General features: G+C 44.9%; 1 protein-coding gene across 9 annotated transcripts in view; it reads left to right on the top strand.

Moving 5' to 3' along the window:
• The window catches only part of KIAA0232 (KIAA0232 ortholog), a 98,305-nt gene extending 74,410 nt beyond the window's left edge, over positions 1-23,895 (top strand). For 6 of the 9 annotated variants that reach the window (XM_033213676.1, XM_033213678.1, XM_033213677.1 and 3 more), the window contains 5 exons: positions 1,938-5,220; positions 7,246-7,314; positions 12,609-12,717; positions 17,701-17,798; positions 21,336-23,895. In XM_033213676.1, coding sequence (XP_033069567.1) covers positions 1,938-5,220; positions 7,246-7,314; positions 12,609-12,717; positions 17,701-17,798; positions 21,336-21,515 — 3,739 coding nt within the window. In that variant the 3' untranslated portion in view covers positions 21,516-23,895. The remainder of the gene's footprint in view (positions 1-1,937; positions 5,221-7,245; positions 7,315-12,608; positions 12,718-17,700; positions 17,799-21,335) is intronic. The other 3 variants (XM_033213679.1, XM_033213681.1, XM_033213683.1) reach the window with 3 other exon arrangements.
• The last annotated feature ends 950 nt before the right edge of the window (positions 23,896-24,845 follow it).

Below are 24,845 nucleotides of genomic sequence, written 5' to 3'. Positions count from 1 at the left end.
TCTGCATTATAAACAGACTTCCCTATTATACATTTTATTTTAATCTTCTGAACCTCTGACACCTAAGAAAAAAATGGCATTTCCTTGGTTTGTATAGACCTGTATTGTCCAGCACAGTAGCTGCAAGCCATGTGTGACTACTGAGCGCTTGAAATAGGGCTGGTTCAAACCGTGATGTGCTGTCAGTGGACAATTTTCATTGGATTTCAAAGACTATATATGGCCGGGCGCGGTGGCTCAAGCCTGTAATCCCAGCACTTTGGGAGGCCGAGACGGGTGGATCAGGAGGTCAGGAGATCGAGACCATCCTGGCTAACACGGTGAAACCCCATCTCTACTAAAAATGCAAAAAACTAGCCGGGCGAGGTGGCGGGCGCCTGTAGTCCCAGCTACTGGGGAGGCTGAGGCAGGAGAATGGCGTAAACCCGGGAGGCGGAGCTTGCAGTGAGCTGAGATCCGGCCACTGAACTCCAGCCCGGGCGACAGAGCAAGACTCCGTCTCAAAATAAATAAATAAATAAATAAATAAATAAAGACTGTATATAAAAAAGAATGTAAAGTAGTAAACATTTTAAACTACTCATTACATGTTGAAATGATAATATCAGGAGTTTAGTTGAATGAAATATGTTACTGGAGTGAATTTCACCTGTTTCTTATGTTTTTAATGTGCCTGCTAGAATACTTAAAATTACCTGTGAAGCTCAAAATACATTTCTGTTGGTCAACTCTTGATGTAGACTGAGAAAGAGAATCAAGTTCAGGCCCTTTGAAAACATGGCCTTTTATGACTTCATGTGTGACCTTGAGCATTGCCTCAGTAGCCAATGTGACATTAAATTCTTCCTTTCACAGTGTGTTCTGCTCTGAAATCTTCAGTGGCTCCCAGTTTCCTAGCAAATCAAAAACAGTTTCTCATTTTCAAGCCCCCTGAAAACAGCCTCCCTGGCTTTTTGTACCCTGCATTTCTAGTGATCGCTGCTCTAATGAGTTCTCCATTCTGTGAGCATAACGTGTGTCTTCGTGTCCTCACACAGGTTCTCAGGCCTCACAGGTAGTACTCACTAAATTTGCGGAATAAATCTGGAATTCCAAGGCTTAGTTGTGGCCCGCTTTAATTGTTTTAGACCTCACCAATATCCTCTTTCTGAATACTTGAATGTGGTCATTCCTACCATTTCGGAGGGCCTGCTTCAATGCCAGGCAGTATGCTAGCGGTTAAGAAGCTGCTTTTCCGACTCATTTTGCATATTAATTCCTTTACTCCTCAGAACTCTTGAGAGGTAAATACTACTAGCTCTATTTTGTAGGTGAGGAAACTGAGCTATGGAGAGGTTAAGTAATATGCCGAAGGTCACACAGCTAGTAAAGTAGGCAGAGCCAGGATTTGACCTCAGAGAATGTGGCTTTAGAGCTCATACTCTTGACTGATTTGCTACCGAGCTTTTCAACTGCGTGTATTTTCAATGCTCACAGTAACTTCATGAGGTAAGTCATAGGATCACCATTTTGCAGTTGAGGAAATAGTCCAAAGCAGTAAATAATGAGCTTAAAGTCGCAAGCAGTAGTGACTTAGCTGAGATTCAAATTCAGATATTGCTTACTGAAGAGACTGCATTCTTTTTTCTATTATTTGTCCTTTTTGACTTCTTCATTCAAATGCAAACTTTGAAGACAAAAACTGTCATCTTACATATTTTCTCAGTATTCTTAACAGTGCATATCACAGTGCTGAGCAAAATGGTGCTTGATGCATGGGACTAATCTTAAGCATATTTTACTGTATTATAAATTATTGTAAAGTTAATGATTCTTGGATGATGTGAATGTAGACACTGCTAAAATGAAATATTCCATGATTTTGGTTGGTAGTGTTGTTTTACTGTAACTAAAAAATCTGTATACTCATATTTTGAACTCTTCACTCTGTTTTTTAGGTACTATGAAGCGTTTCCACCGCTTTCTGAGAAACCAGTTTGCCTGCAAGAAATCATGACGGTGTGGAACAAGTCTAAAGTCTGTTCTTACTCTAGCTCTTCTTCATCATCCACAGCCCCACCAGCTAGCACAGATACTTCCTCTCCTAAGGACTGCAACAGTGAAAGTGAAGTCACCAAGGAAAGAAGCAGTGAAGTGCCCACCACTGTGCATGAGAAAACCCAGAGCAAAAGTAAAAACGAGAAGGAAAACAAATTTAGTAATGGCACAATGGAAGAAAAGCCTGCTTTGTACAAAAAGCAAATCCGACATAAACCTGAAGGAAAGATTCGCCCTCGCTCATGGTCTTCTGGCTCCAGTGAAGCAGGCTCAAGTTCCAGTGGGAATCAGGGAGAATTAAAAGCATCCATGAAGTATGTTAAAGTAAGACACAAGGCACGAGAGATTCGAAACAAAAAAGGGCGGAATGGGCAAAGCAGGCTTTCTTTGAAGCATGGTGAGAAGGCTGAAAGAAACATTCATACTGGAAGTAGTAGCAGTAGCAGCAGTGGTTCTGTCAAACAGCTGTGCAAGCGGGGTAAGAGACCGTTAAAAGAAATAGGGAGAAAAGATCCTGGGAGCACTGAAGGAAAAGACCTGTACATGGAGAATAGAAACGACACAGAGTATAAAGAGGAGCCCTTGTGGTACACCGAGCCAATTGCTGAATATTTTGTTCCTCTGAGCAGAAAAAGTAAACTAGAGACCACATACCGAAACAGACAAGACACAAGTGATCTGACGTCAGAGGCAGTGGAAGAATTGTCTGAATCAGTGCATGGTCTTTGTATCAGCAACAATAATCTTCATAAAACATACCTCGCAGCAGGTACTTTCATTGATGGTCATTTTGTAGAAATGCCTGCAGTTATAAATGAGGATATTGACCTCACTGGGACCTCATTATGTTCTCTATCAGAGGACAATAAATACCTGGATGATATTCATCTATCAGAATTAACGCACTTCTATGAAGTGGATATTGATCAATCCATGTTGGATCCTGGTGCCTCAGAAACAATGCAAGGAGAAAGTCGGATTTTGAATATGATTCGACAAAAAAGCAAAGAGAACACAGATTTTGAGGCAGAATGTTGCATAGTGTTAGATGGTATGGAGTTGCAAGGGGAACGTGCAATATGGACAGATTCTACCAGCTCCGTGGGTGCTGAGGGCTTATTCCTGCAGGACCTTGGCAATCTGGCTCAGTTTTGGGAGTGCTGTTCATCCAGCTCCGGTGATGCGGATGGGGAGAGTTTTGGAGGAGACTCTCCAGTTAGACTCTCTCCCATCTTAGACAGCACAGTGCTCAATTCACACCTGCTTGCTGGCAATCAAGAGCTCTTTTCAGATATTAATGAAGGATCTGGTATAAACTCTTGTTTTTCAGTGTTTGAAGTGCAATGCAGTAATTCTGTTTTACCATTTTCTTTTGAAACACTCAACTTGGGAAATGAAAATACAGATTCTAGTGCTAATATGCTTGGGAAAACACAGTCTAGATTGCTAATATGGACCAAAAATAGTGCCTTTGAAGAAAATGAACACTGTTCTAATCTTTCAACAAGAACTTGTAGTCCATGGTCCCATTCGGAAGAAACACGTTCAGACAATGAAACATTAAATATTCAGTTTGAAGAATCCACACAGTTTAATGCCGAAGATATTAATTATGTAGTTCCTAGAGTCTCGTCAAATTATGTAGATGAAGAACTTCTAGATTTTTTGCAAGATGAAACTTGCCAGCAAAACAGTAGAACTTTAGGTGAGATTCCTGCATTAGTTTTCAAAAAAACATCTAAACTAGAATCCGTCTGTGGTATTCAGCTAGAACAAAAAACAGAAAACAAAAATTTTGAAACTACACAAGTATGTAATGAAAGTCCACATGGAGATGGCTACAGCTCAGGGGTTATTAAAGACATTTGGACAAAGATGGCAGACACACATTCTATGGCTACAGTAGAAATAGAAAGAACTGATGCTGAGTTGTTCTCGGCAGATGTCAATAACTACTGCTGCTGTCTAGATGCTGAAGCTGAACTGGAGGCCCTTCAGGAGCCTGACAAGGCTGTGCGGAGGTCAGAGTACCATCTGTGGGAGGGACAGAAAGAGAGCCTGGAGAAAAGAGCATTTGCTTCTAGTGAGCTATCCAACGTGGATGGTGGTGATTATACAACACCCTCTAAACCCTGGGATGTAGCCCAAGATAAAGAGAACACATTCATTCTTGGAGGAGTTTATGGAGAACTCAAAACCTTTAATAGTGATGGGGAATGGGCAGTCGTACCACCTAGTCACACAAAAGGAAGTCTGTTACAGTGTGCAGCTTCTGATGTAGTGACGATAGCTGGTACAGATGTCTTTATGACCCCGGGAAACAGTTTTGCTCCTGGGCACAGGCAGTTATGGAAACCCTTCGTGTCATTTGAACAGAATGATCAGCCGAAGAGTGGGGAAAATGGGTTAAATAAGGGATTTTCTTTTATCTTCCATGAAGACTTACTAGGAGCTTGTGGCAACTTTCAAGTCGAAGATCCTGGACTTGAATACTCATTTTCTTCCTTTGACTTAAGCAATCCATTTTCACAAGTTCTTCATGTAGAATGCTCATTTGAACCTGAAGGGATTGCATCTTTCAGCCCCAGTTTTAAACCGAAATCAATCCTCTGTTCTGATTCAGACAGTGAAGTGTTGCACCCCAGGATATGTGGTGTTGACAGAACACAATACAGGGCTATTCGGATCTCTCCTAGGACTCACTTTCGCCCAATTTCTGCATCCGAACTGTCCCCAGGAGGAGGAAGCGAGTCAGAATTTGAATCTGAGAAAGATGAAGCAAATATTCCCATTCCTTCTCAAGTTGATATATTTGAAGATCCGCAGGCAGATCTCAAACCTCTGGAAGAAGATGCAGAGAAAGAAGGCCATTACTATGGAAAATCAGAGCTTGAGTCTGGAAAATTCCTTCCCAGGTTAAAAAAATCTGGGATGGAAAAGAGTGCTCAGACATCACTGGATTCCCAGGAGGAATCAACTGGGATTCTGTCAGTAGGAAAGCAAAATCAGTGTTTGGAATGTAGCATGAATGAATCCCTGGAAATAGATTTAGAAAGCTCAGAAGCAAATTGTAAAATAATGGCACAATGCGAGGAAGAAATTAATAATTTTTGTGGTTGCAAAGCAGGTTGTCAGTTTCCTGCTTATGAAGATAATCCAGTTTCTTCGGGACAGTTGGAAGAGGTATGTGTCTGTGTATTGGTATTTGACAAAAGGATTTGATCAGAGTTTAACCAAAGAACAGACATGTCAGGCAATGAAAGATAGGGTTAAATTATTGGGAAGTTAGCATAAATGTCTTAAAACTATAAATTGTTCTAATTTTACATGTAAGGACTTAAAATGGATTTGATACTTATAAATTTGAACTAGACAGTAGAGTTTTTCTGGAGAGAAAAAGCTTTTAAAAATCACAGGATGTAAGATTCCTATGTGTTGTCTTAAGATACATGTTATTGGCCGGGTGCAGTGGCTCACGCCTGTAATTCCAGCACTTTGGGAGGCCAAAGCGGGTGGATCATTTGAGCTCAGGATTCAAGACCACCTTGGCCGACATGGTGAGACCCCATCTCTACTAAAAATACAAAAATTACCCAGGCGTGGTGGTGGGCACCTGTAATGCCAGCTACTTGGGAGGCTGAGGCAGGAGAATTGCTTGAACCCGAGAGGCAAAGGTTGCAGTGAGCTGAGATTGCATTCTGCACTCCAGCCTGGGTGATAGGGTGAGACGGTGAGACTCTGTCTCAAAAACAAAACAAACAAACAAACAAAAAAAAACCATGTATTATGCTTAAAGCAAGAACCTAACATATAAGTGTTCCAACATTCAAAGTTGATGAATCAGGAAGTGGCTGCTATTAACGTGTAGCAAGCCTGTCTAACTGACTCTTAGAAGTTGATCATTTTATCAAAACTTGTGTTTTCCATATAAAACAAATTATATTTCTGTGGAGTTCTCAAAAATACATTGTGATACATGTAGAAATTCACCCACACCCCAAATGCAACAAAATTGCTTCTAAAGAACCTATAAAGAGGTATCTTGCTTTATACAAAGTCCATTTTCCAGGAGCTGTGCGGGTTATATATTAAGGCTATGGAATGAGGATAATACTAAGTTTTGTTAATGAGAGTCATTGTACCCCTCCACTGTATGCCCAAGAAATGGCTTGAAGTTAAACTGATTGTACAAGAAATAACACTTAAGACAATAACCTGTTTCACAAAAAAAAGCATAGCAGTCTGCCCACTTTTCCACTGTTTCCAATATGTGAGTGCCTGGCCTTTCTCCAGAAACAGCTTATTTAATTTTGTTTTTGATTTTGTTTTGTTTTGGGGACAGTGTCACTCTGTCGCCCAGGCTTGAGTGCAGTAGTGCGATCTCAGCTCACTACAACCTCCACCTCCCAGGTTCAAGTGATTCTCCTGCCTCAGCCTCCTAAGTAGCTGGCATTAAAGGCATGCACCACCACGCCTGGCAAATTATTTGTATTTTTAGTAGAGACAGGATTTCACCAGGTTGACCAGGCTGGTCTCGAACTCCTGACTTCAAGTGATCCACCTGCCTTGGCCTCCCAAAGTGTTGGGATTACAGGTGTGAGCCGCCACATCCGGCCCAGCTTATTGAAAAAAAAGAGATGGAGGTGTTTAGAAGTCATGCTACCTGTGGCCAGAGAGCAGATGAGTGTTGCCCTTCCTCCCAACTGTCCTGCACACCCTCCCCACCATTGTACATCCAAATCCTACCCATACTGTGAGACTTCCTTCATATGCCACCTCCTTCACTGACACTTTTCCTAATTCCCTCTCTCCCCTGCTCCAGCCCCACTCTGCATCAGAATTAATTTCGCCCCTCTCTTAATTTTCATGCACTTTATGCCTCTTTTTGATTGCATTTTCCATTTCTCATGAGTTATTTATATCCTGGACTACAAGCTCCTTGTGGCTGTGGACCATGCCTTACTCACTTGTCGCATCAGAGTGCCCAGGTGTGGGGCTGCTTGCCTGTGATTCTAGGAAGCCCCCAGGTGACTTGAGAGTCATTGCTCTAATCAGCTACCTGGAGACCCGTAGAGGATGAATTTAATCCTATTGAAACACTGCTAAGAAAAAACCCAGTAATGTTGTTAGCCTTTATCTGTTTGTTTATTGCCCCATTTTTCATCCTTAAATATTCCTTCATGTACTTTGTATTTCACCTGGTTCCAGATTGGGAAGAAAGAAAAAAAGGAAAGAAGCAAGATTCTACATACCACTACCATATTCCTTCGCTTTCTAGTATGTTGATGTATTTATGTGTTATCAGAATTCTGGGTTTCCTTGAAAGGTCTTAGCTGCGAAAAACATTCCCAGAGGACATTCTGGGATGGTCTGATAGTTTAGATGTTGCCAGCACTGCTCTCTCAGCAGCGTTGTTACAGTTCAGAAGCCGGGTTCAAGCTTACTTCATAGATTCATCTGAGATATGGAAGAGGCTGAGAGAGTGACCTGAAGGGACAGTTTGGGGCCAGCCTGGTACTAGAACCTTTATCTTTCTGTTCTGTCACATTGTTTGGTCAGTTTTAAAGGTGCTTTTAAGAGGATGTGCTTCCGACCCTTTTCCTGAGTCAGTCCAGTCTTTTCAGAAAGCAATCTGGGAGGCGTGTTTGAAGATCAGTAGAACGCCATCTATTTCAGACCTAGATGATGAAACTGTAGGATTTCCAATAGAACTGGTGTCTAACAGCATGAAAATATGATTATTTCCCAAAGTTTAGTGTAGTTCAATTCAGCAAACATTTAGTGAATAGCTGTTTATATGCCTGTTGCTAACGTAGGTGTTCTGGGTGAATGAGACTTTGTCCTTGCCCATACAGAATTCAGCGTAGTGAAGATGACCAACTTGTACCATGTTACTTCTTTTAATTGAAGTAAGTAATTTATTCATGTGGTTCAAATTCAGAAGTTACAAGTGTATATGTACATACACAGTGAGAGGCTCCCTCCCCAGCAGCAACCACTAGTGTGAGGTCTGATGTATTCGCCAAGGATATTTTTTGCACGTATAGACAAATAAATGTTCCCATGTATTTCTTCCTATTTTTTCTTTTTACTGAAATAGTACTTTATTGTAATCACCCTTCCTTTTTTTATTTTGTGCATACTATGCCATTGTATGGATATACCATAATCTGCCTAGTCAGTTCTTTATCTTTTAGGGCATTTGACCAATGCAGTTTTAGGTGCTGTAGGTAGAATGGCGGAGGGGAGCACAGAATGCTGTGGGAACCTGCGGGAGAACCCTCCTAGCCTGTGAAGGTTGAGGAAGGCTTCTTGAGCATAGCTGAGTGTCCAGGGTAGAAGGAAGGAGGCAGGGCGGCCCAGGCAGAAGGAACAGCAGAGGCAAGGGTAAAGAGATTTCAATCTGCTGATGTGTGCAGGGCAGCTGTGAACAGTTATCTCGTGGTCTCTGGAGTATAAACCGTACAGTTAAGAGTAGCACAGATCAAGCACAGTGTGCCTTGGTATCTGTACATACATTGGTGGTGAAAATGTTCTTGTTGTTTCCTTGGTTGCCAACTTAGTACCAAGCACCTTGAGGCACAGAAAATAAGCAAAAGACTTAGTTGCTGTCTTCAGGGAATTTCAGTCTACTCAGGAGAGGAGCTCACTGTGCTGTGGAGGTCAGCAGGTCTGGAGGGACGGAAAGGCTCGGATGAGTGAAGAAGGAGTGGGGGTCGGGTCTTCCTGGTGATGTGCCACCCAGCCCATCTATGTTGAGGCTTCTGTCACCACTACCCTACTGGATGCCCATGTAGACCTCATGCGATAGGTGATTTTCCCCACTTCTGAAGACACATAGGCTCTGACAGGTGAGACAACTGCCCCAGATCCCAGTGTGAGGGACAGGCAGAGCATCTTCCGCCGCTCTGCACCTCTGTGAACTGAGGAAGGCTCACACCAGCGGTTCTGCATTTCATTTGTCTCTGTTGCACTCAGCATCTCTTCATTGATGTTTCATTTCTTCCTTCCCAGAGAACAAGGTACATGGAAGTCTTGCTTCTGGTGTGACCCAAATGAGAGCTGATTGTGGCAAAGGGGCAAGATTCCCAGAGTCAAACTAAAACCAGGCACCTTTCTCATTACCCAAACTAGGAGTATTTTGGGAGAATGTAAAGCTTGGAGCCTTTGTTTCCTTCACCCAGCTTCCACCTTCTAAAGAATTTCTGAATTTTACTTCTGTTGCTAAAAACATTTCTGGTTAGGCTTTTTGGATTAAGTTTATGTCTTCTTTTCACTGTTTCTTTCGTTCATCAACTATTTCTTATGTACCTGCTCAGCCAGGTACTGTTCTTGGTGCTGGGAATAAGTAACAAAGCTCTCGGTGCTGGTGGTCACATCCCACCTTGGGGAGCTGACAATAAACATGTTAAGTTATATAGTGTATTACAGTATAAATGCTGTTGGAAAGGAGGAGAGCTGGACAAGGGGCATTGGGGTTGGGAGTGATTGCAGGAGTTGGCTGTGTTATGGGCAGTATGAGAACAGGCTTCCTCGCCAACGTGCAATTTAAGGAAATACTTAGAGGTAAGAGAGTGAGCCGAGGGGATGCCTGGCAGGAGAGGGAGGGCAGCACTGAGGCCGCTGCTGTGCCTGCCTGTCCATGACAGTGACGTTCTGATCTGCTTTCAGCTTCCTCCATTGTCTCTTCATTCTTTTCATTCCCAGCTACACCAGAAGTTGAATTAATACATTAGATGGTGTATTAGATGAACATAGCATGATCCAGCCTAGAAGTTACAAATGACTGAGAGGAGAGATGTCATGACAAGATACATATTCCTTGACTATGTTTACTGAAGTATAAAATGGGACAAATAAGTCCCTGCCGTAGGAATTGACATTCAAATGGAGGATGCAGAAAAAAGACCCCCAAATTTATGGTAGAAACTGGTGTGCTCTTCCCAGTGGTTTCAGCAAGAGAGAGAGAAGAAATGATGCATGAGATAGTCAGAGACTGTTGGCCTGGGGAGACTTTTCTTTACATCAGCAGACACTGAGTATCTACTTTGTGTGGGGGGCCCTGTACTTGGAGATGCAAAGATGAAGACATGGTCCCGCCCCTCAGGAAGCTTACAGTCGGGTTCTGCTGGGATCTAAACTCCTCTTGGTTCATGCTGCCCCTGCTCCCCAGGTGCCTGGCCCCTCCAGCCTGCTTTCCCTGACCTGTCCCATCCCCCACCATGAACTCACTTCCTTTCTTGATGTTAATCCTCAAGAGAGGATGAAAAGATAAGCAGTATATTTAAACTGATCATTCCTGCAAAGAGCCTTTTCTTTCTCAAATAAGAGACTGTTAACCTCTAAATCCATTTATCTTCAATAGCACCTGAGGGAGCTGATGGAGAGAGTTCTGACTGGGGCACCTTCCTTGCTCCCCCTTAGCAGCACTAAGGAATCTCACAGGACAGGCTCGACCTTTCTAAGAGGTCTTAGAGTGCAGGGAATTGCATGCCAGGTGCTGTTAGCCACCTTGGAAGAACTGCAGGCCTTGCGTGGTGCCGCCTTGTTTGCAGGAAGCCCAGCCCTGTCCATTCCCCTGGCCCTAGCATCTGTTTATCCCAATTTTTATTGTTAGGATAAGCTGTAGGAGGAAATAGCAAAGGTTAACTTGACTTCTCTGGGTAGATAGTACAATTCTCCTTCAGTTTCTGACTTAAGGAGTGTTTCCGAAAAGTTAAGTGAAAACAAAAGTTGGAAGTGTTCCCCTTTTAGTTACATGACAGACACTCATTACTGAATTGAACAGTTTTAGACCCATAAATAAGTTAAAAGTGTAACAAAATCCTATTAGGAAATTGATGATCAATTTGTTTCTAAAACACTTTAGATTTTAAACTTGAACACGTAATGAAATGTCTTTTAAAGCAGTGAAGATGGGTGCGGTGTTCACAGACCTCTCCACTGAGCAGATGTCTGCTGGGAACGCAGCATTAGGGGATGTAGGTGGTAGAAAGATACAGTGGCCGAGCCTCACCCTGGGCGAGCGAGCTGGTGGCAGGCTCACCCTCTCAGGCGCAGCGAGGAAGGCACACAGAAGGGGGTTGCCCTGACTGCCAGCATGCCAGGTATACATGGTGACTGAAGCTGCCACAAGGCTTCTATTGACCACACTACAAGGACTCTCCTTGGTCACCAGTGAGAGCTGTTGTCTGTCTGCCATTGGCCACACGATCCAGTTCTCACTGGCCAGGCAGGTGGGGCCCAGCCAGGACTTGAGAATCCCACTGGGAAAGGACGGATCCTGGGTTCAGGCTGGGTCCCTCTCCTGGGCCTGGGCAACTTGCAGATGTGAAGGATGTGAGTCTCTCCTGCTCTCAGGAATCATTCTCATCTCATTTGGTTGGCTGTCTCCTATTTAAATTTCAATCATGGAATTGGAATTTGTAATTTGGTTTTAACCTTAGTTTCCTTCTGGGTCACACCTAAGCAAGATAATTTTAAGACATGTAGGTCAATAACTCTGCCTCTAAGAATTTCCATTGGGCCAGGGGTGGTGACTCACGCCTGTAATCCCAGCACTTTGGGAGGCCAAGGCAGGCAGATCACCTGAGGTCACAAGTTCGAGACCAGCCTGGCCAACATGGCAAAACCTTGTCTCTACTAAAAATACAAAAATTAGCCAGGGTGGTGGTACATGCCTGTAGTCCCAGCTACTCGGGAAGCTAAGGCACGAGAATCATTCGAACACTGGAGGCAAAATTTGCAGTGAGCTGAGATCGCACCACTGCACTCCAGCCTGGGTGACAGAGTGAGACTCTGTCTCAAAAAAGAAAAAAAAAAAAGAATTTTCTTTTATTCCATTTCTTCTTTTACTTACTTCTGCCTGAGTATATGAGGGAGAAGAGGGTTCCCCCTGTTCTCTTCAGAGCACCTCCTGCCAGTAAAGGCTCAGGGCTTCCCCGTTATCTCTGTGCACTTGTGGAACCTAGAAGTTTGCCTTACCTGGGAGCGTTTTTATTACATTATATTTTTGGCTTGTAAGAGTTTTTTTGGTTAAGATTTTCAAGTCGCTTCCCATCTAAGTACTTCTTAAGCAATACTTTATACACTCTGAACACGCTGCCTTTTAAAATGCACCTTTTTCAGGATTGTATAAAAACTTACCAGTTGACTGGGCATGGTGGCTCATGCCTGTAATCCCAGCACTTTGGGGGGCCAGGCTGGGCAGATTGCTTGAGCTCAGGAGTTCGAGACCAGCCTGACCAACATGGCGAAACCCTGTTTCTACAAAAAGCACAAAAATGAGCCAGGCATGGTGATGCCCACCTGTAGTCCCAGCTACTTGCAAGGCTGAGGTGGGAGGATCACTTGAACCCTGGAGGTGGAGGTTGCAGTGAGCCAAGATCATGCCACTACACTCCAGCCTGGGTGACAGACCCAGACCCTAGCTCAAAAAGAAAGAAAGAAAAATCAAAAAAACCTCACCAATGTAAAAGTTCTGGGTTTATAATCTATAAATAATGCTTGAATATTCTTCCTCTAACTTGAGAGTTTATATGCTTTTTCTATATTTGGTTTAATCTAAACAGTTCCCTGTATTGAACACTGATATACAAGGAATGAATAGAAGTCAAGAAAAACAGACCTGGTGGGAAAAAGCCTTGTACTCTCCTCTTTTTCCTGCATCAGAGTGTGAAGGTAAGAAGACTTCTTCAGTTCATTTATTCATTCCAATTTGTAATTTATTAAGAGCAATAATTTCTTTTTCTATGAACATCAGTCCAAGAAACATTTACCAAGAGGTTTCTGTGTGGGTGGCACTGTGTCATGCACTGGGACACAGACGAATGAGAACTGGGTCCTGCTCTGGAACAGCCACAACCCAATGGAGGGGAAAGGCATGGAAATACATCCAAGCATTACTGACCATGGATGAGATGTGTATAAGCCACCATTGAGTCACAGAGGAGGAAATAGCGGACAGTCCCTGTGAAGAGAGTTGCCTGCACAGAGGCAGGGGAGGGTCACAGCCAGGGGAAAGCACAGGGCCCCATGGCTTAGCTGAGGCGGGAGAGACAGACACGGCAGGAGCCTGTCAGAAGGTTTGAGGACTTGGCTAAGTTAGGTCCGGAGAGACACGGCAGGAGGCTATCAGAAGGTTTGAGGGCTTGGCTAGGTTAGGTAGCATCTAACATGCAGGAAGGGAACGCCGTTCACAGAATTTAAATTGGAGGTTGTCAAGGTCCAATGTTGTTGAGAACAATTCTAGTAACAGAGTGGAAATGGAATTAAAAAACTGAAGGGTATTGGCCGGGGTTTTAGGCTCTTGCAGTAGTTTGGGAGCCATAAGCTAAGGGCTGGACTGAGGTAATAATCGCAGGGACAGAGAAAAGGAAACAGGACCGAGAGGTTTTGTAGAGGAGGAGCTTGTTGATGACTTTCTGTGAGGAGTAGTTATGGGAGTGTAGGTAAAGAGGGAGACAGGAGTGGGCGCTGATACGGTGAGGAAAATTTTAGTTTAGGGTATTTTTGAATGAGCAGTCTGTGAGGCCTTCCAGGTAGACTCCCAGAAGTTATTAAGAAACCCTGACTTGAAATTTTGGGAGAAGTAGGAACTAAGGATGCAACCAGAATTGATTAGCTCAGGAAGTTCAGCTTGTCCAGATTGTGGTCTCCTGGGCTTCTGTTGGCTACCACATTTATTCAACAACAGCCTCCTGTCAGAGCCCTGAAGGGGTTATGCAAATCTCTTGCATTTGAATTTATGGGTTCATGTTTGTCACATGCCCTCAGGTAATTTGTAGTTAGTGTGGAGCCAAGTGACTTCTCTCACTAGCTATGACGCCCTACACACGCCTGTGCTGTCCTCGGAAAGCCTTCCTGGCATTCCTCGGCAGCATGAGCTGTAGCTGATGGGATGGAAGGCCAGATCGGCCAGGTTGACTCTTTAGGAGTGGAGTGTGTGCTATTCTCTGGTCTGTAGCCACAGACAGCTTTCCAAGACCCTGCCTTCCTCCTTCCCGGAGGTTCAGCTGGGTCATAAGGAAAGTGTAGAGCTGAGTCTTCACTGTTAACGTCTTTGTTGATTGAACAGCATTTATTAAAGGCCCATTGCTGCTGCCGCCCTACCATTGGCTCATATCTGGACAGCCTTGATTACGTGCAAGGTGCTCTCAAGCTTTTCTTTTATGTAATTCCCACAAGAACCTTAGGAGATGCCCCCCGCTGGTTTTCAGATGAGGAAGCTGAGTCTCAACTTTAGTACTGTAATTTGCCCGAAATCACAGTGAACTATTAAGCATGGGTTAGAATCTAGGTTGTGATTCTTGTGGTCCAGAAGTTTTGCCCTGTACAGCAGCTCCCTGCGCTTGGTACCAAGGTAGATGCCAGGGCAGTAGGAGCACAGACCTTCCCTTCATGTGTGTCCAGGCTGGTAAACTGGGCAAGTGTAAGACATAGACACAGTTAATGGAATGCAGGTGGGATGTGGGTGGCCAGAGCTGGGCCACAGAGGGCCTCTGAGGAAGAGCTAGCAGGGAGAGGAGGACGCCACTTTGTGGCGAAGAACCAATTCCTTGCAGTGGCATAGGATGATTTTCAAACACAGAGTTCATGTTTCTTTATAAAGGGCAACCTTGGCACCCTTAGTCCAGCTTTCTGGAGCAAAGAATCCAGTTCCAACTCTTAGCGCTAGGTTCCTGGTTATCTGTACATCTCTTAGTAGATACTGGTGTTTGTACATAATACTTTTGTTTTTACAGTGAAGTGGTATATAGAGAGACTTTTCGTGCATAAATGCTGGTAATTATTTCTTTTGAATGACCTTTAGCTCGCAGTGTGAGTTAAGTCCCTGCGTATTTGCCCTGTAGCATCATGAAATATCCTTCTTTAGCTTATGTGGGTTGGGGTATGTAGTCTCAGAAGGATAGCCAAGAAAACCGGTAGTCACTTACCTACTCAGCAGAAGTGGTGGGGACTCCTGATGCTTCTAACGTTGCATATGGTACGTCACAAGCAGGTGCTGCTCTGAGCCAGGGGCTGACCTGGGAGCTCACAGCATCTCTGGAAAGGAAGAGTAGCATTGTCCGCTTTACAGTAAGGCGGACAAGAGGCTCAGAAAAGAGGCAGCTTGTTGAGGTACCCATATAAGAAAGCCCAAGCTTTTTGCAGTCTGCCACCTGCTGGCCTTGCTGTGTATTCGTGTGTGCATCCATTCAGCACTTGGGTTAGGCACTGCTCTAGACTCTGGGGATGCATAGGCAGACAGATCGTGTCCCTGTCCTCCTCCTGCTCAGGTACCTTCTCAACAGGGACTTAAGGAAATAGGGCACAGACCATGTGACAGCTGGGGCTGCCTGCAGGGAGAGGTGCCAGGCAGCAGTGGCTTGTGCAGGGGCAGGAATGCATTGGGTATGCCCCAACATGACTGGCAAAGAGGGGATGGCATGGGAGTGTGGTGGGGATGAGGCCAGCCAGGCAGCTGGGAGTCAGAGGGCCTTACAGACTGTGTGCACCAGCAGTGCTGTCCCAAACAGCAGTCTCCACAGCTCACGCCCCTGGATTTTCAATGCTTTCAAGACTCAAGTAATGTAAGTGTCTGGATGATTTTAGCATTAAAGACAGAGAGTCCTGCAGGGAAGCAGTATAGACAGTCGGTGAAGGGCTCAGGATTGAGAACTGTATCGGAATCCAGAGTCTCTTTCCCCAGCTGTTAGGCTTTGGGTGCTGACTGAACCGTTCTGTGCCTCTGTAGTCTGTATGTATAAAAGGAGGCTAGAGGAATGCCTTCGTTGTAAAGTGCCTAGAACAGTGCCTGGCATGTCATCATAGCCTGAAACAGGGTGGCGGTCAACTTGAGCATCATGAAAACTATCAACAGCAGTTCAGCATCACCTTTTCCAAGTACCCTGTGGCACAGTAAAACCCTCTTGTATGTACAGAATTCCTAAAGCAGGAAGAGAAAATGAAGGAGTGGCGTGTGGAAATGGGCCTGCCTGCCTCTGAGCATATCCTCATCAAGGAAACCATGTCCTCCCCACTCCATGCCCCTCAGCCAGTATGAGTGGTGGCCAAACGGAGTGGGCCATGGAGTGAGAGGTCAGCCAAGGAAAAGATGCCTCCTTAGGAGAGATGAAGCCAGCCTCAGCAGAGGACACAGGGCATCCTCCCCAGCTGCCCTAGGGTGACCATGCCTCCAAGCCTGTGGCTTTGATCAGCAGTGGTCATAGGTGCAGTGTGTGTGCCAGGTACTGTGCTTGAGGCTTCACCTCTTTGAATTTGCACAGAAATGTAGGAGGGAAAATGGTGATGTTCTCATCTTAGAGGTGAGGATACTAGGGCTCAAAGAGGTTAAATAATTTGCACAAAGTTACATCACAAGTAAATAGCGTGACCTGGAATTGACCGAAGTCTGTCTAATCCCAGAGCCTGGGGCATTCTCATGAACTTCAACTAGTAACTTGGAATTCTTGGCGCCATCAGAGTGAACAGAAGCTTGTGGAGAGTCTTCCATGTGGCCAGTGCAGCTGCAGGCAGCAGCCCAGCAGGGTCCAGGTGGTCTTACCCTTGGCAGAGCCTCGCTACCCTGTGCCAAGTAGAAGGGCGCAGCAGTCACTTGCTCCAGCCTTGTCCTTTGGGGTGTTGTGCAAGGGGTCGGCATGCCATCTCATCGAACTGCCTTGTAGTAACTCTATGGCAGGGGATGGGGGGTGTGATCTGCTTTTGAGGATGTAGATGCTCAAGGGTGTTAAAGGACTTTTGCACCATGAATGTCAAAGCCAGAGTCCAAAACCCTGGCCAAGTTCCTCCTTTTCCTCTGCACTGTGCCTCTGCCTCACCTGTGTTTCTCATGGAGGTAAGGGAGTAAGAGGCTGTTCTGGATGAAGACCAGCAGTTCTCAGTACATTAGAATTGCTTGGGAGCAGTTCTGCCTTTCAGAAAGTGCCCAGCCCCTGCCCGGGACAGTTCATTTGGAATCTCTGGCAGGAGTCTAAGCCTCTCTAAAGCCCCCAGATGATGAGAATATGCAGCCAGGATTGAGAACCACTGGGCTCATTGGATTTATTTGATTTCTTCTCATCCCAGTTTCTTTCCCGTTTTGTGGGCCATTTGCCTGATGGACTCGCTGGCACCATTTCTTTTCCGTAGCCATAGATGAGACACGTGGTTCAGTATGTTGTTGAGCTGAGGAAGAGCCCACAAGGACGTGGCCCTGTGTTGTTTCTCCATCGCCTTCCCTCCTGTCTGAGCTGCCTTCGTTCTTCTGTTCTCTGAATGTGCTAGGATGCACCATCTGTCTCCTCCTTCCATTTGTTGTGGAGAGCATGGGCCCTGTGGGTCTCTCTGTCCTGTGTTCCCAGGGCCGATCACTTTACAGGTGTGAATAGAAGCTTGTCTGGTGAATGTCTCCTGGTAGAATAACAGGACTATATGGTTATGGTGGCCTATTTTTTTTTTTTTTTAACTCACTAAACCAAGAATTTTTGTCCATGTAGCGTTTTTTTCTCTTACACACCTGCCTGGCTGTGCTTTCAGTGATGACTTAAAATCTCCGAAGGGCTGGGAGACCTAACTGATCTAACTTTTTAGTGAAAAATGAACCAAGGGTGTATGTTTCATAACTGTGTCTTAATGGAATTTCCCCCTTTCCCTCTTTTCCCTTCTCCATTCAAAATGATTAAGAATGTTACACAAATGCCAAGGGAGAGAGTGGTTTAGAAGAATGTCCAGATGCTAAAGAGACACCCAGTCATGAAGAGCGCCTGTTAGATTTTAATAGGGTAAGTGGACTGTCCTCCTCCTCCTCATTCACTTACAAACAGCCACCACCTCCACTTGTCCCTCTAGTCAAACACCTGGGAGTCATGTGCGTGGACCCCACCTCCCAGGAACCAGCCAGGTCTGCGGGTGCGGACTTCCTCTTCTCTGGCCTTTGTTTTGAGTCTGCATTATCCCCGCCAACCCCCTTGACTGTTGACTGCCAGCGCTTCCTGAAGAATCCCCAGCTCTCTCCCCACTCTTGGCTCCACACTACTGCCAGAGGGCATCGTATTACACATGCAGAGCTGGCCCTGTTGCTTCTTGGGTGGGCACTCTTTTCATCTTCCTTTTTTCTTTTTTTTTTTTTTTGTTTACCTAGTAAGTGGGAGACCCAGCCTTGTCGTCTTTGAAAAGCGTGCAGCCCGAGGCAGCCTTGCCAGTGTGCTTCTTGCCGCTGTCCTGGCTTCTGCAGAACCATCCTGCCCCTTCCGTGTCCTTGCTGCACTCTGTGCACAGCTCTTCTTGTTGCAGCCAGAGCATTTTCCTGCGTTCAATTTCTGCATGTCTGCCTCTTCCACAAGCCCCTGGGCACCGTGAAGGCAGGTGCAGGGCCTGTGCCTGGTTTAGTGTAGTCTTAGACCTTCCCCAGTTAAGCAGGCAGGCAGGCAAATGAACCTAAGGAAAATTCTTTTTCTTTAGTATGAATTGTCAGTGTATTAGGGTTCTCCAGAGGGACAGAACGAATGGAATAGGTATATATATAAAGGGGAGTTTATTCAGTATTAACTCGCACAATCACAAGGTCCCACAATAGGTCGTCTGCAAGCTGAGCAGCAAAGAGAGCCAGTCCGAGTCCCAGAGCTGAAGAACTTGGAGTCCAATGTTCGAGGGCAGAAAGCATCCAGCACAGGAGAAAGATGTAGGCTCGGAGGCTAGGCCAGTCTAGTCTTTTCACGTTTTTCTGCCTGCTTTATATTCTAGCTGTGCTGGCAGCTGATTAGATGGTGCCCACCCAGATTGAGGGTGGGTCTGCCTTTCCCAGCCCACTGACTCCAATGTGAATCTCCTTTGGCAGCACCCCCACAAACACACCCAGGATCAATACTTTGCATCCTTCCATCCAATCAAGTTGAGACTCAGTATTCACCGTCACACGTCCACCCCTTGTCAATTTGAACCCATCTCCTGAAATTATACATAATCTTCAAATAAAGACAATAATAAGGTCATAATTATACCTAACATAATACAGCTATCCTTCATACAACCAGAAAAGCGCCAATCCCAAACCCAAATACTATTACATAGAGTTAACAATACTTAAATGCTGATATGAAGTCAATAAATCTTATGTCAGCCGGGCACAGTGGCTGACACTTGTAATCCCAACACTTTGGGAGGTTAAGGTGGGCGGATCACCTGAGGTCAGGAGTTCAAGACCAGCCTGGCCAACATGGCAAAACCCCATCTCTACTAAAAATAGAAAAATTAGCTGGGCATGGTGGTGCACGCCTGTAATCCCAGCTACTTGGGAGGCTGAAGCAGGAGAATTGCTTGAACCCGGGAGGTGGAGATTGCAGTGAGCTGAGATCAAGCCACTGCACTCCAGCCTGGGTGATAGAGCAAAACTCCATCATTCATACATACATACACACATGCACACACACACGTACATACGCATACATACAGAAGTCGTGTCCCATTATAAAGGACAAAGCAAAATGCGATTTTCTTAGTACAAGTGTATACATGCACAGACATGTTTTTCACAGAAGAAGGAGGAATACTGAAGACAATTACAGTCCTGGTGTCTGCAGCTGGTCACATGGTCGTAGCTGGCATTGCTGCCTACCTTCTTCTACTACCCGTTCTGTATTCCCTTTACCTTCAGCAAGCACCTCAGCAGGTCGTGGTGTTTTCCTGGTGGAGTGACCTAAACCTTCATTCCTGAAGAGTCTGGGCCGTTTGTATCCTGTCTGGATGGGGCTGTTGTAGTTTCCCATTAACTTTAATCACAGGGCACGTGATCCAGTGGACACTCAGTATTCACCACCAGTCAGTGTCCATTCAGGTCCTGTAAGAACTGACTGCCCAAGCACCTAGAGCATCACTGTCCACGTCCTGCTGCCCACTGACCTGTCCGGCTCCACACATCAAGGCAGACGTTTGAGGCCCCCACCAGCTCTCTCCTCAGTGACTAGTTCACATCATCCTCCCAGCCTCAAACCCCAAACCAAGACGTGTTCCCCAGTCCTCTCTCTCATCTTCCACACACAGTCCGCCTGCCAGTCCTGACTGTTCCACCTCTCGGCCACTTCACATCCTCCCACTTCTCCTCCTCTCCATCATTACCACTTTGTTCAAGCCACTGTCCCTGCTCCTGAACAGCTGCCATGGTATTTTCATTGTCCTTCCTGCTTCCGTCACGCTTTCCAGCCTTCTCTCCGCACAGTAGACAGATTGACCTCACGAGCAGTAGCTTGTTTAGTCCTCACCACAACCCTGTGAGGTGGGTGCTGTTGTCACGCCTGTGCTGCAAAATAGGAAACTGAAGCACAAAAACATCAAGCGCCGTGTATCCAAGGTCAGAGAGCCACAGATTCAATGTGGACCGGAACTCTGAACCTCAGTAGTCTGCCTCTAGGACCCATACTGCTAATAACCATGATGTCGCTTTGCTGTTGCATTTGAGACAGATCAAACTCCCCGCCACGCCTCTACAGCCCTGTATGTTTTGCCCCCATCTGCCTTTGACCTCATCTGCCTCTGCTCTCCCCTTAGTCTGTGTGGCTTTTCTGTGCTTCTGCCTCAGGGGTTCTCAACCAGGGACAGTACTGCCATGTGGAGATGAGGTGGCAGTGCTGCTAGTTACTCTGGCACGGGGAGGGGAGCTTTGGTAATGACTGTGACTGGGGAGGGGCTACCACTGCGTCTAGTGTCCTGGGGTCCAGAGATGCTGACCGTCTGGTGTAGGGGGACAGTCCCACACAACAGAGTGTTGGCACCTCTGCATGGCTGGCTTCTCAGCTGAGCAGGCCTCTTCTCAAAAGAACTCCCTTCCCAACCACACCCGTCCGCAGTGCCCCCCTCGCCATCTGTACCATGTCACTGCAGAATCCCTTCCCAACCACACCCGTCTGCGGTGCCGCCCTCACCATCTGAACTGTGTCACTGCAGCTGGCGTGTGTTGATTTGCTCGTTCATCTCCCCGGCGGGCCTGGCATGTCCCTTGTACTGCTGGAGTCCCTGTGCCCAGTAAAGCTCCTGGTACGGAGCAGGTACTCAAAGACTTCTGAAAACGAAAGCATTCTCTATCCTCCCCTGACATGGCTAACATTTTGTCCAAGTGACTGAACATGTGCAGTTAGGATTTTGGATCCTTCATGGATCAGAGGAGAGAGGCGGTTTTGCTCTGAGACAGTGAAACTCTGCATTTTTCTAACTCCACAGGAAAACATCGATGATTTGTTACTTCTTCTCTGTATATAAATACAGCATCTCACCCTTTTGAAAAAAAAAAAGTCTTTTTGATCTGTTGAAAATTGTTTGAATCTTAGGTGTCTTCTGTTTATGAAGCAAGATGTACAGGAGAGAGAAATTCTGGAGCTAAGTCAGATGGCTTCCACGGAAAGATGTGCTCCAGCGCCAGCTCCACCTCGGAAGAGACAGGCTCGGAAGGCGAAGGCGAGTGGGTGGGCCCTAGCGAAGAGGAGCTCTTTTCTCGAACTCATCTCTAAACCTGCAAAATAGTACAAATTATTGTTTAAAAATGATATGTGATGGAAAATTACTCTTCAGTGAGACCTGTTAATCTAAAACACCAACTTAGATTTCCTCTTCAATTAACTGATTCAGATCGGTAATAATTATCTTTCTCTTCTTGCTTATTTTAGAGTTGAGGACAGCTATCCTGTTAAAAGATTTTTTTTTCCCAGCTGTTAAATTCTTGGCTATTTGAAATAGACTAGATTGTGTTGTCAAATCAAGAATGGGTGTGCATGTGCTTGTCTTAGAAGTATCACTGCTTTTTGCATCTTAGCTGCAGTTAATTTTCCTTCTAACTGCGGTTACATCACTATGACCTTATTAGCACTGCAGTGTCAACAACCACTTCTGCTCTTCAGAGACTTTAGCTTTGGAGCATTTAGGCTTTGTTCTCCAAGAACTGGGAAATCCGTTCTTACCCTGCGGTGGCTCGATGCCTTTCTGAAGGCGAGAGGGAAGCGTGGGTGACTCAGCGGTGGTCTCCATTCAGCAAAACCTCATGTATATTTGAAGTAGGAACCACAAGGGTGTGCTTTTCGAGACTCACAAAATACTGTGTTTTCTATCTTAGGATTTCTTTTACCCTAAAGTATCATGGAAGATACTATGGTTTGTGACTTTTCTTGCTAACTGAAGAAGCCAAGGATTTGGGGTGTGGGGTCGTATGCAAGACACAGTAGGGTAAGGGTGCGTACCCCACCCCTTACCTGTTCTCATACTGCAGTTACATTTACACCAAAACCCCATGCAGGGTTCTGTGTGGTGAGTGTCACATATGTGGTAAGGACCTTAGTTGCAGATTGTTATTTTCTGGTGACCTGTGTTGAATTGAAGCCCCCAAAACTTGAAATTGTGAACATTTAACATGCAGTAAAGGCCACCTCATCACCCAGAGAAATCTTTGGCTGCTGCAGCTAGCCGCTCCTTGGCTGTGTTGTAGTATAGCTTCGATCTCATTTTGTGTTTGAGAGAATGTTCTGGGCAAGTTCTGTGTGTGGTAGGTTGGGGCGGGTAGAGTCATGAGTTTTCCACGTCCCTGTGTGGTGGCTGTGCTGACTGTCGCTCTGTGGGACTGGCTCCCAGTTCTCCTTGGTGAGCCCGGGGAGCCGGCGCATCTTGTGAGTCGTGTCTGTGCATGGCGATCCGCTCCTCCAGCTCTCATGGCATTGTGCCACAGGCTGAAGCCAGGAGGAGCAGGATGTGCAAAACCTAAACATTTTACATTGTTTTTCTTTTTTAACCAACTCATTGTTTAAAAAAACAAAACAAACAAAAAAAAAAACCACCTAATCTGTGAAATCAATGTAGCATGTCCGGAACATCAGGAATGGCAGAAAAGTCTGATACGGTCTAGACAGCTTCACCACTAATTTTGGCAGGCAGTAAACACACATATAATTTATTAGCTGGGAGCTGAACTGGCTGTGAAATCTATGATTTGCTTTGAACATTTGGGTTTTGTTGCCTTCTTCTTAATTGATAACACAGAAAGTACCATCAAAGACTGTGGAGTCATTGAGGTTCTGTGTGTCCTCACCGAGAGGGACCTGGCGTGCCCGCCGGGTTGATCTTCCCACATGTTAGGGTTTATTTTTATACAACACATCTTTTGACACTTTAAGGTGTGTGTGTGTGTGTGTGTGTGTGTGTGCATGTGTAAGGTTTTATGTTGCTGTTATTTATTTACAAACTTCAGATATGTTTTTATGTATTTTTCATTCTTCTGGAGCTTCCTAAAAATTGATAAGCATCTGCACTGAAATATAATTTAACAGCAAAGATAAAAAAGGATTGAAAGTTGTAAATTCCTCATATCACTACAGTGACGATTATTCTAGAAATCGTTGCTTATGTAGCAAAGACCAAATAAATCGATTTCAGACACAACCTTGAGCACAGTTGATTTTGGACAGCTGCTGTTCATTAGGAAAGGGCTCCAGGTGGCCAAGGTGCACACTTCCTCAGACGCGCGTGAGGAGATGCCGCACCTGCCACAGGTGAACGGGACGGATTCGAAGTGAGCAAAGGGATTCACAAATTATGTATTTATTTGTTTTCATAGTTAAGTAGCTGAAGCTCAGAGGCTTTCAGCAACAGAGATGAAAGTGTGGTTTTTTAGTTTTGTGAATGGATGATCACAAAGAAAAAGCATTTTTAAAAAGTTGGCAAACGCTGAAACGCACTGTGGTATGAAGCGCATTGCATTTCCATTAGCACTGAAGCACCAGTTTCCATTCCTGGGCTGAGATTGCTTTCCTCGTGGTTGTATTGTTCTGATTTCACGTTCACCAGAGTAACTGATTTTTTTTGTTTTCTTGTGGAGTTAACACCAAATAAAAATTGTAAAAAACAGTTTGTTGTTTTTATTTCTCATAGCAAAGCTTCTTTTGTAAAAAACTCCAGCTTCCTTTCACTCATGAGCATCTGTGGAAGAGCGAGGGCCCAGGTTACATTTGTTCTAGATGGAGGTCATTTAGCTCTCCTTGCAGATGCTGCTAAACACATTGTGCAGCTTTGCTAGAGAAGAAAGTGGTGTGACCTGCTGAGAAATGAGTGACCCTCCCCATCTCACCCCCGGCACACGCAGGGACTGCTGCCAGAGTCTGCAAAACACATAGCATTTTTGTCCGTAGATGGTACACAAAGCTCGATCTTTTTGTTTTCTTCTGGGGAAAAAAGTAAATCTTTATATGTTAATATGATTGATATTCATTGTGGAAAAAAAATCAGTGTGTTTTTAAAGAAGTCTAGGGAAAAGGAAAACTGGTATGTCCTTCTGTCCTCTGACACATTCACTGGTAACATCCGTGCGAGCCCCTTTGCAGGATGGTGAATGTACAGTATATATGAATGCATACAGAGAGAAATTTACATTAAAGAGTATACTTGTTCTTCTGTAACATCAGAAATAGGTTTTTACTCAGATGTCTTTTCATGTCAGGAATTATAGAACTACATAATTATTTTGATAGCTGTATTATGTAGATGTAACAGGTTCCTCATTGATAAAACAATGTTTTTTTGGTTGTTTATTCAGTAACTGAATAACGTTTCTATGGACATCCGTAAACATGTTTGAGGGGACTTTTAAAAGTTCATGGAAAATGGAATTAAAAGAAAAATAAAAAAATATAAACTTTATTTCTCCACATAAGTTCCATCCAGTTCAAGACACTACTATAAGACATAATCCCGTAATACCAACCATTTAGTCTATCCCTAAAGAACTGAGGGTCCTGGAAATGTCACCTTGGCAGTGTAGTCTCTACATTGTGAACTGAAGACAAACGGGTGCCCTTTAC

The sequence above is a fragment of the Trachypithecus francoisi genome, unplaced genomic scaffold (assembly GCF_009764315.1).
Source record: "Trachypithecus francoisi isolate TF-2019V2 unplaced genomic scaffold, Tfra_2.0 Lachesis_group1, whole genome shotgun sequence".
Classification (NCBI taxonomy): Eukaryota; Metazoa; Chordata; class Mammalia; order Primates; family Cercopithecidae; genus Trachypithecus; species Trachypithecus francoisi.
This window is presented reverse-complemented; position numbering and strand designations above follow the sequence as displayed.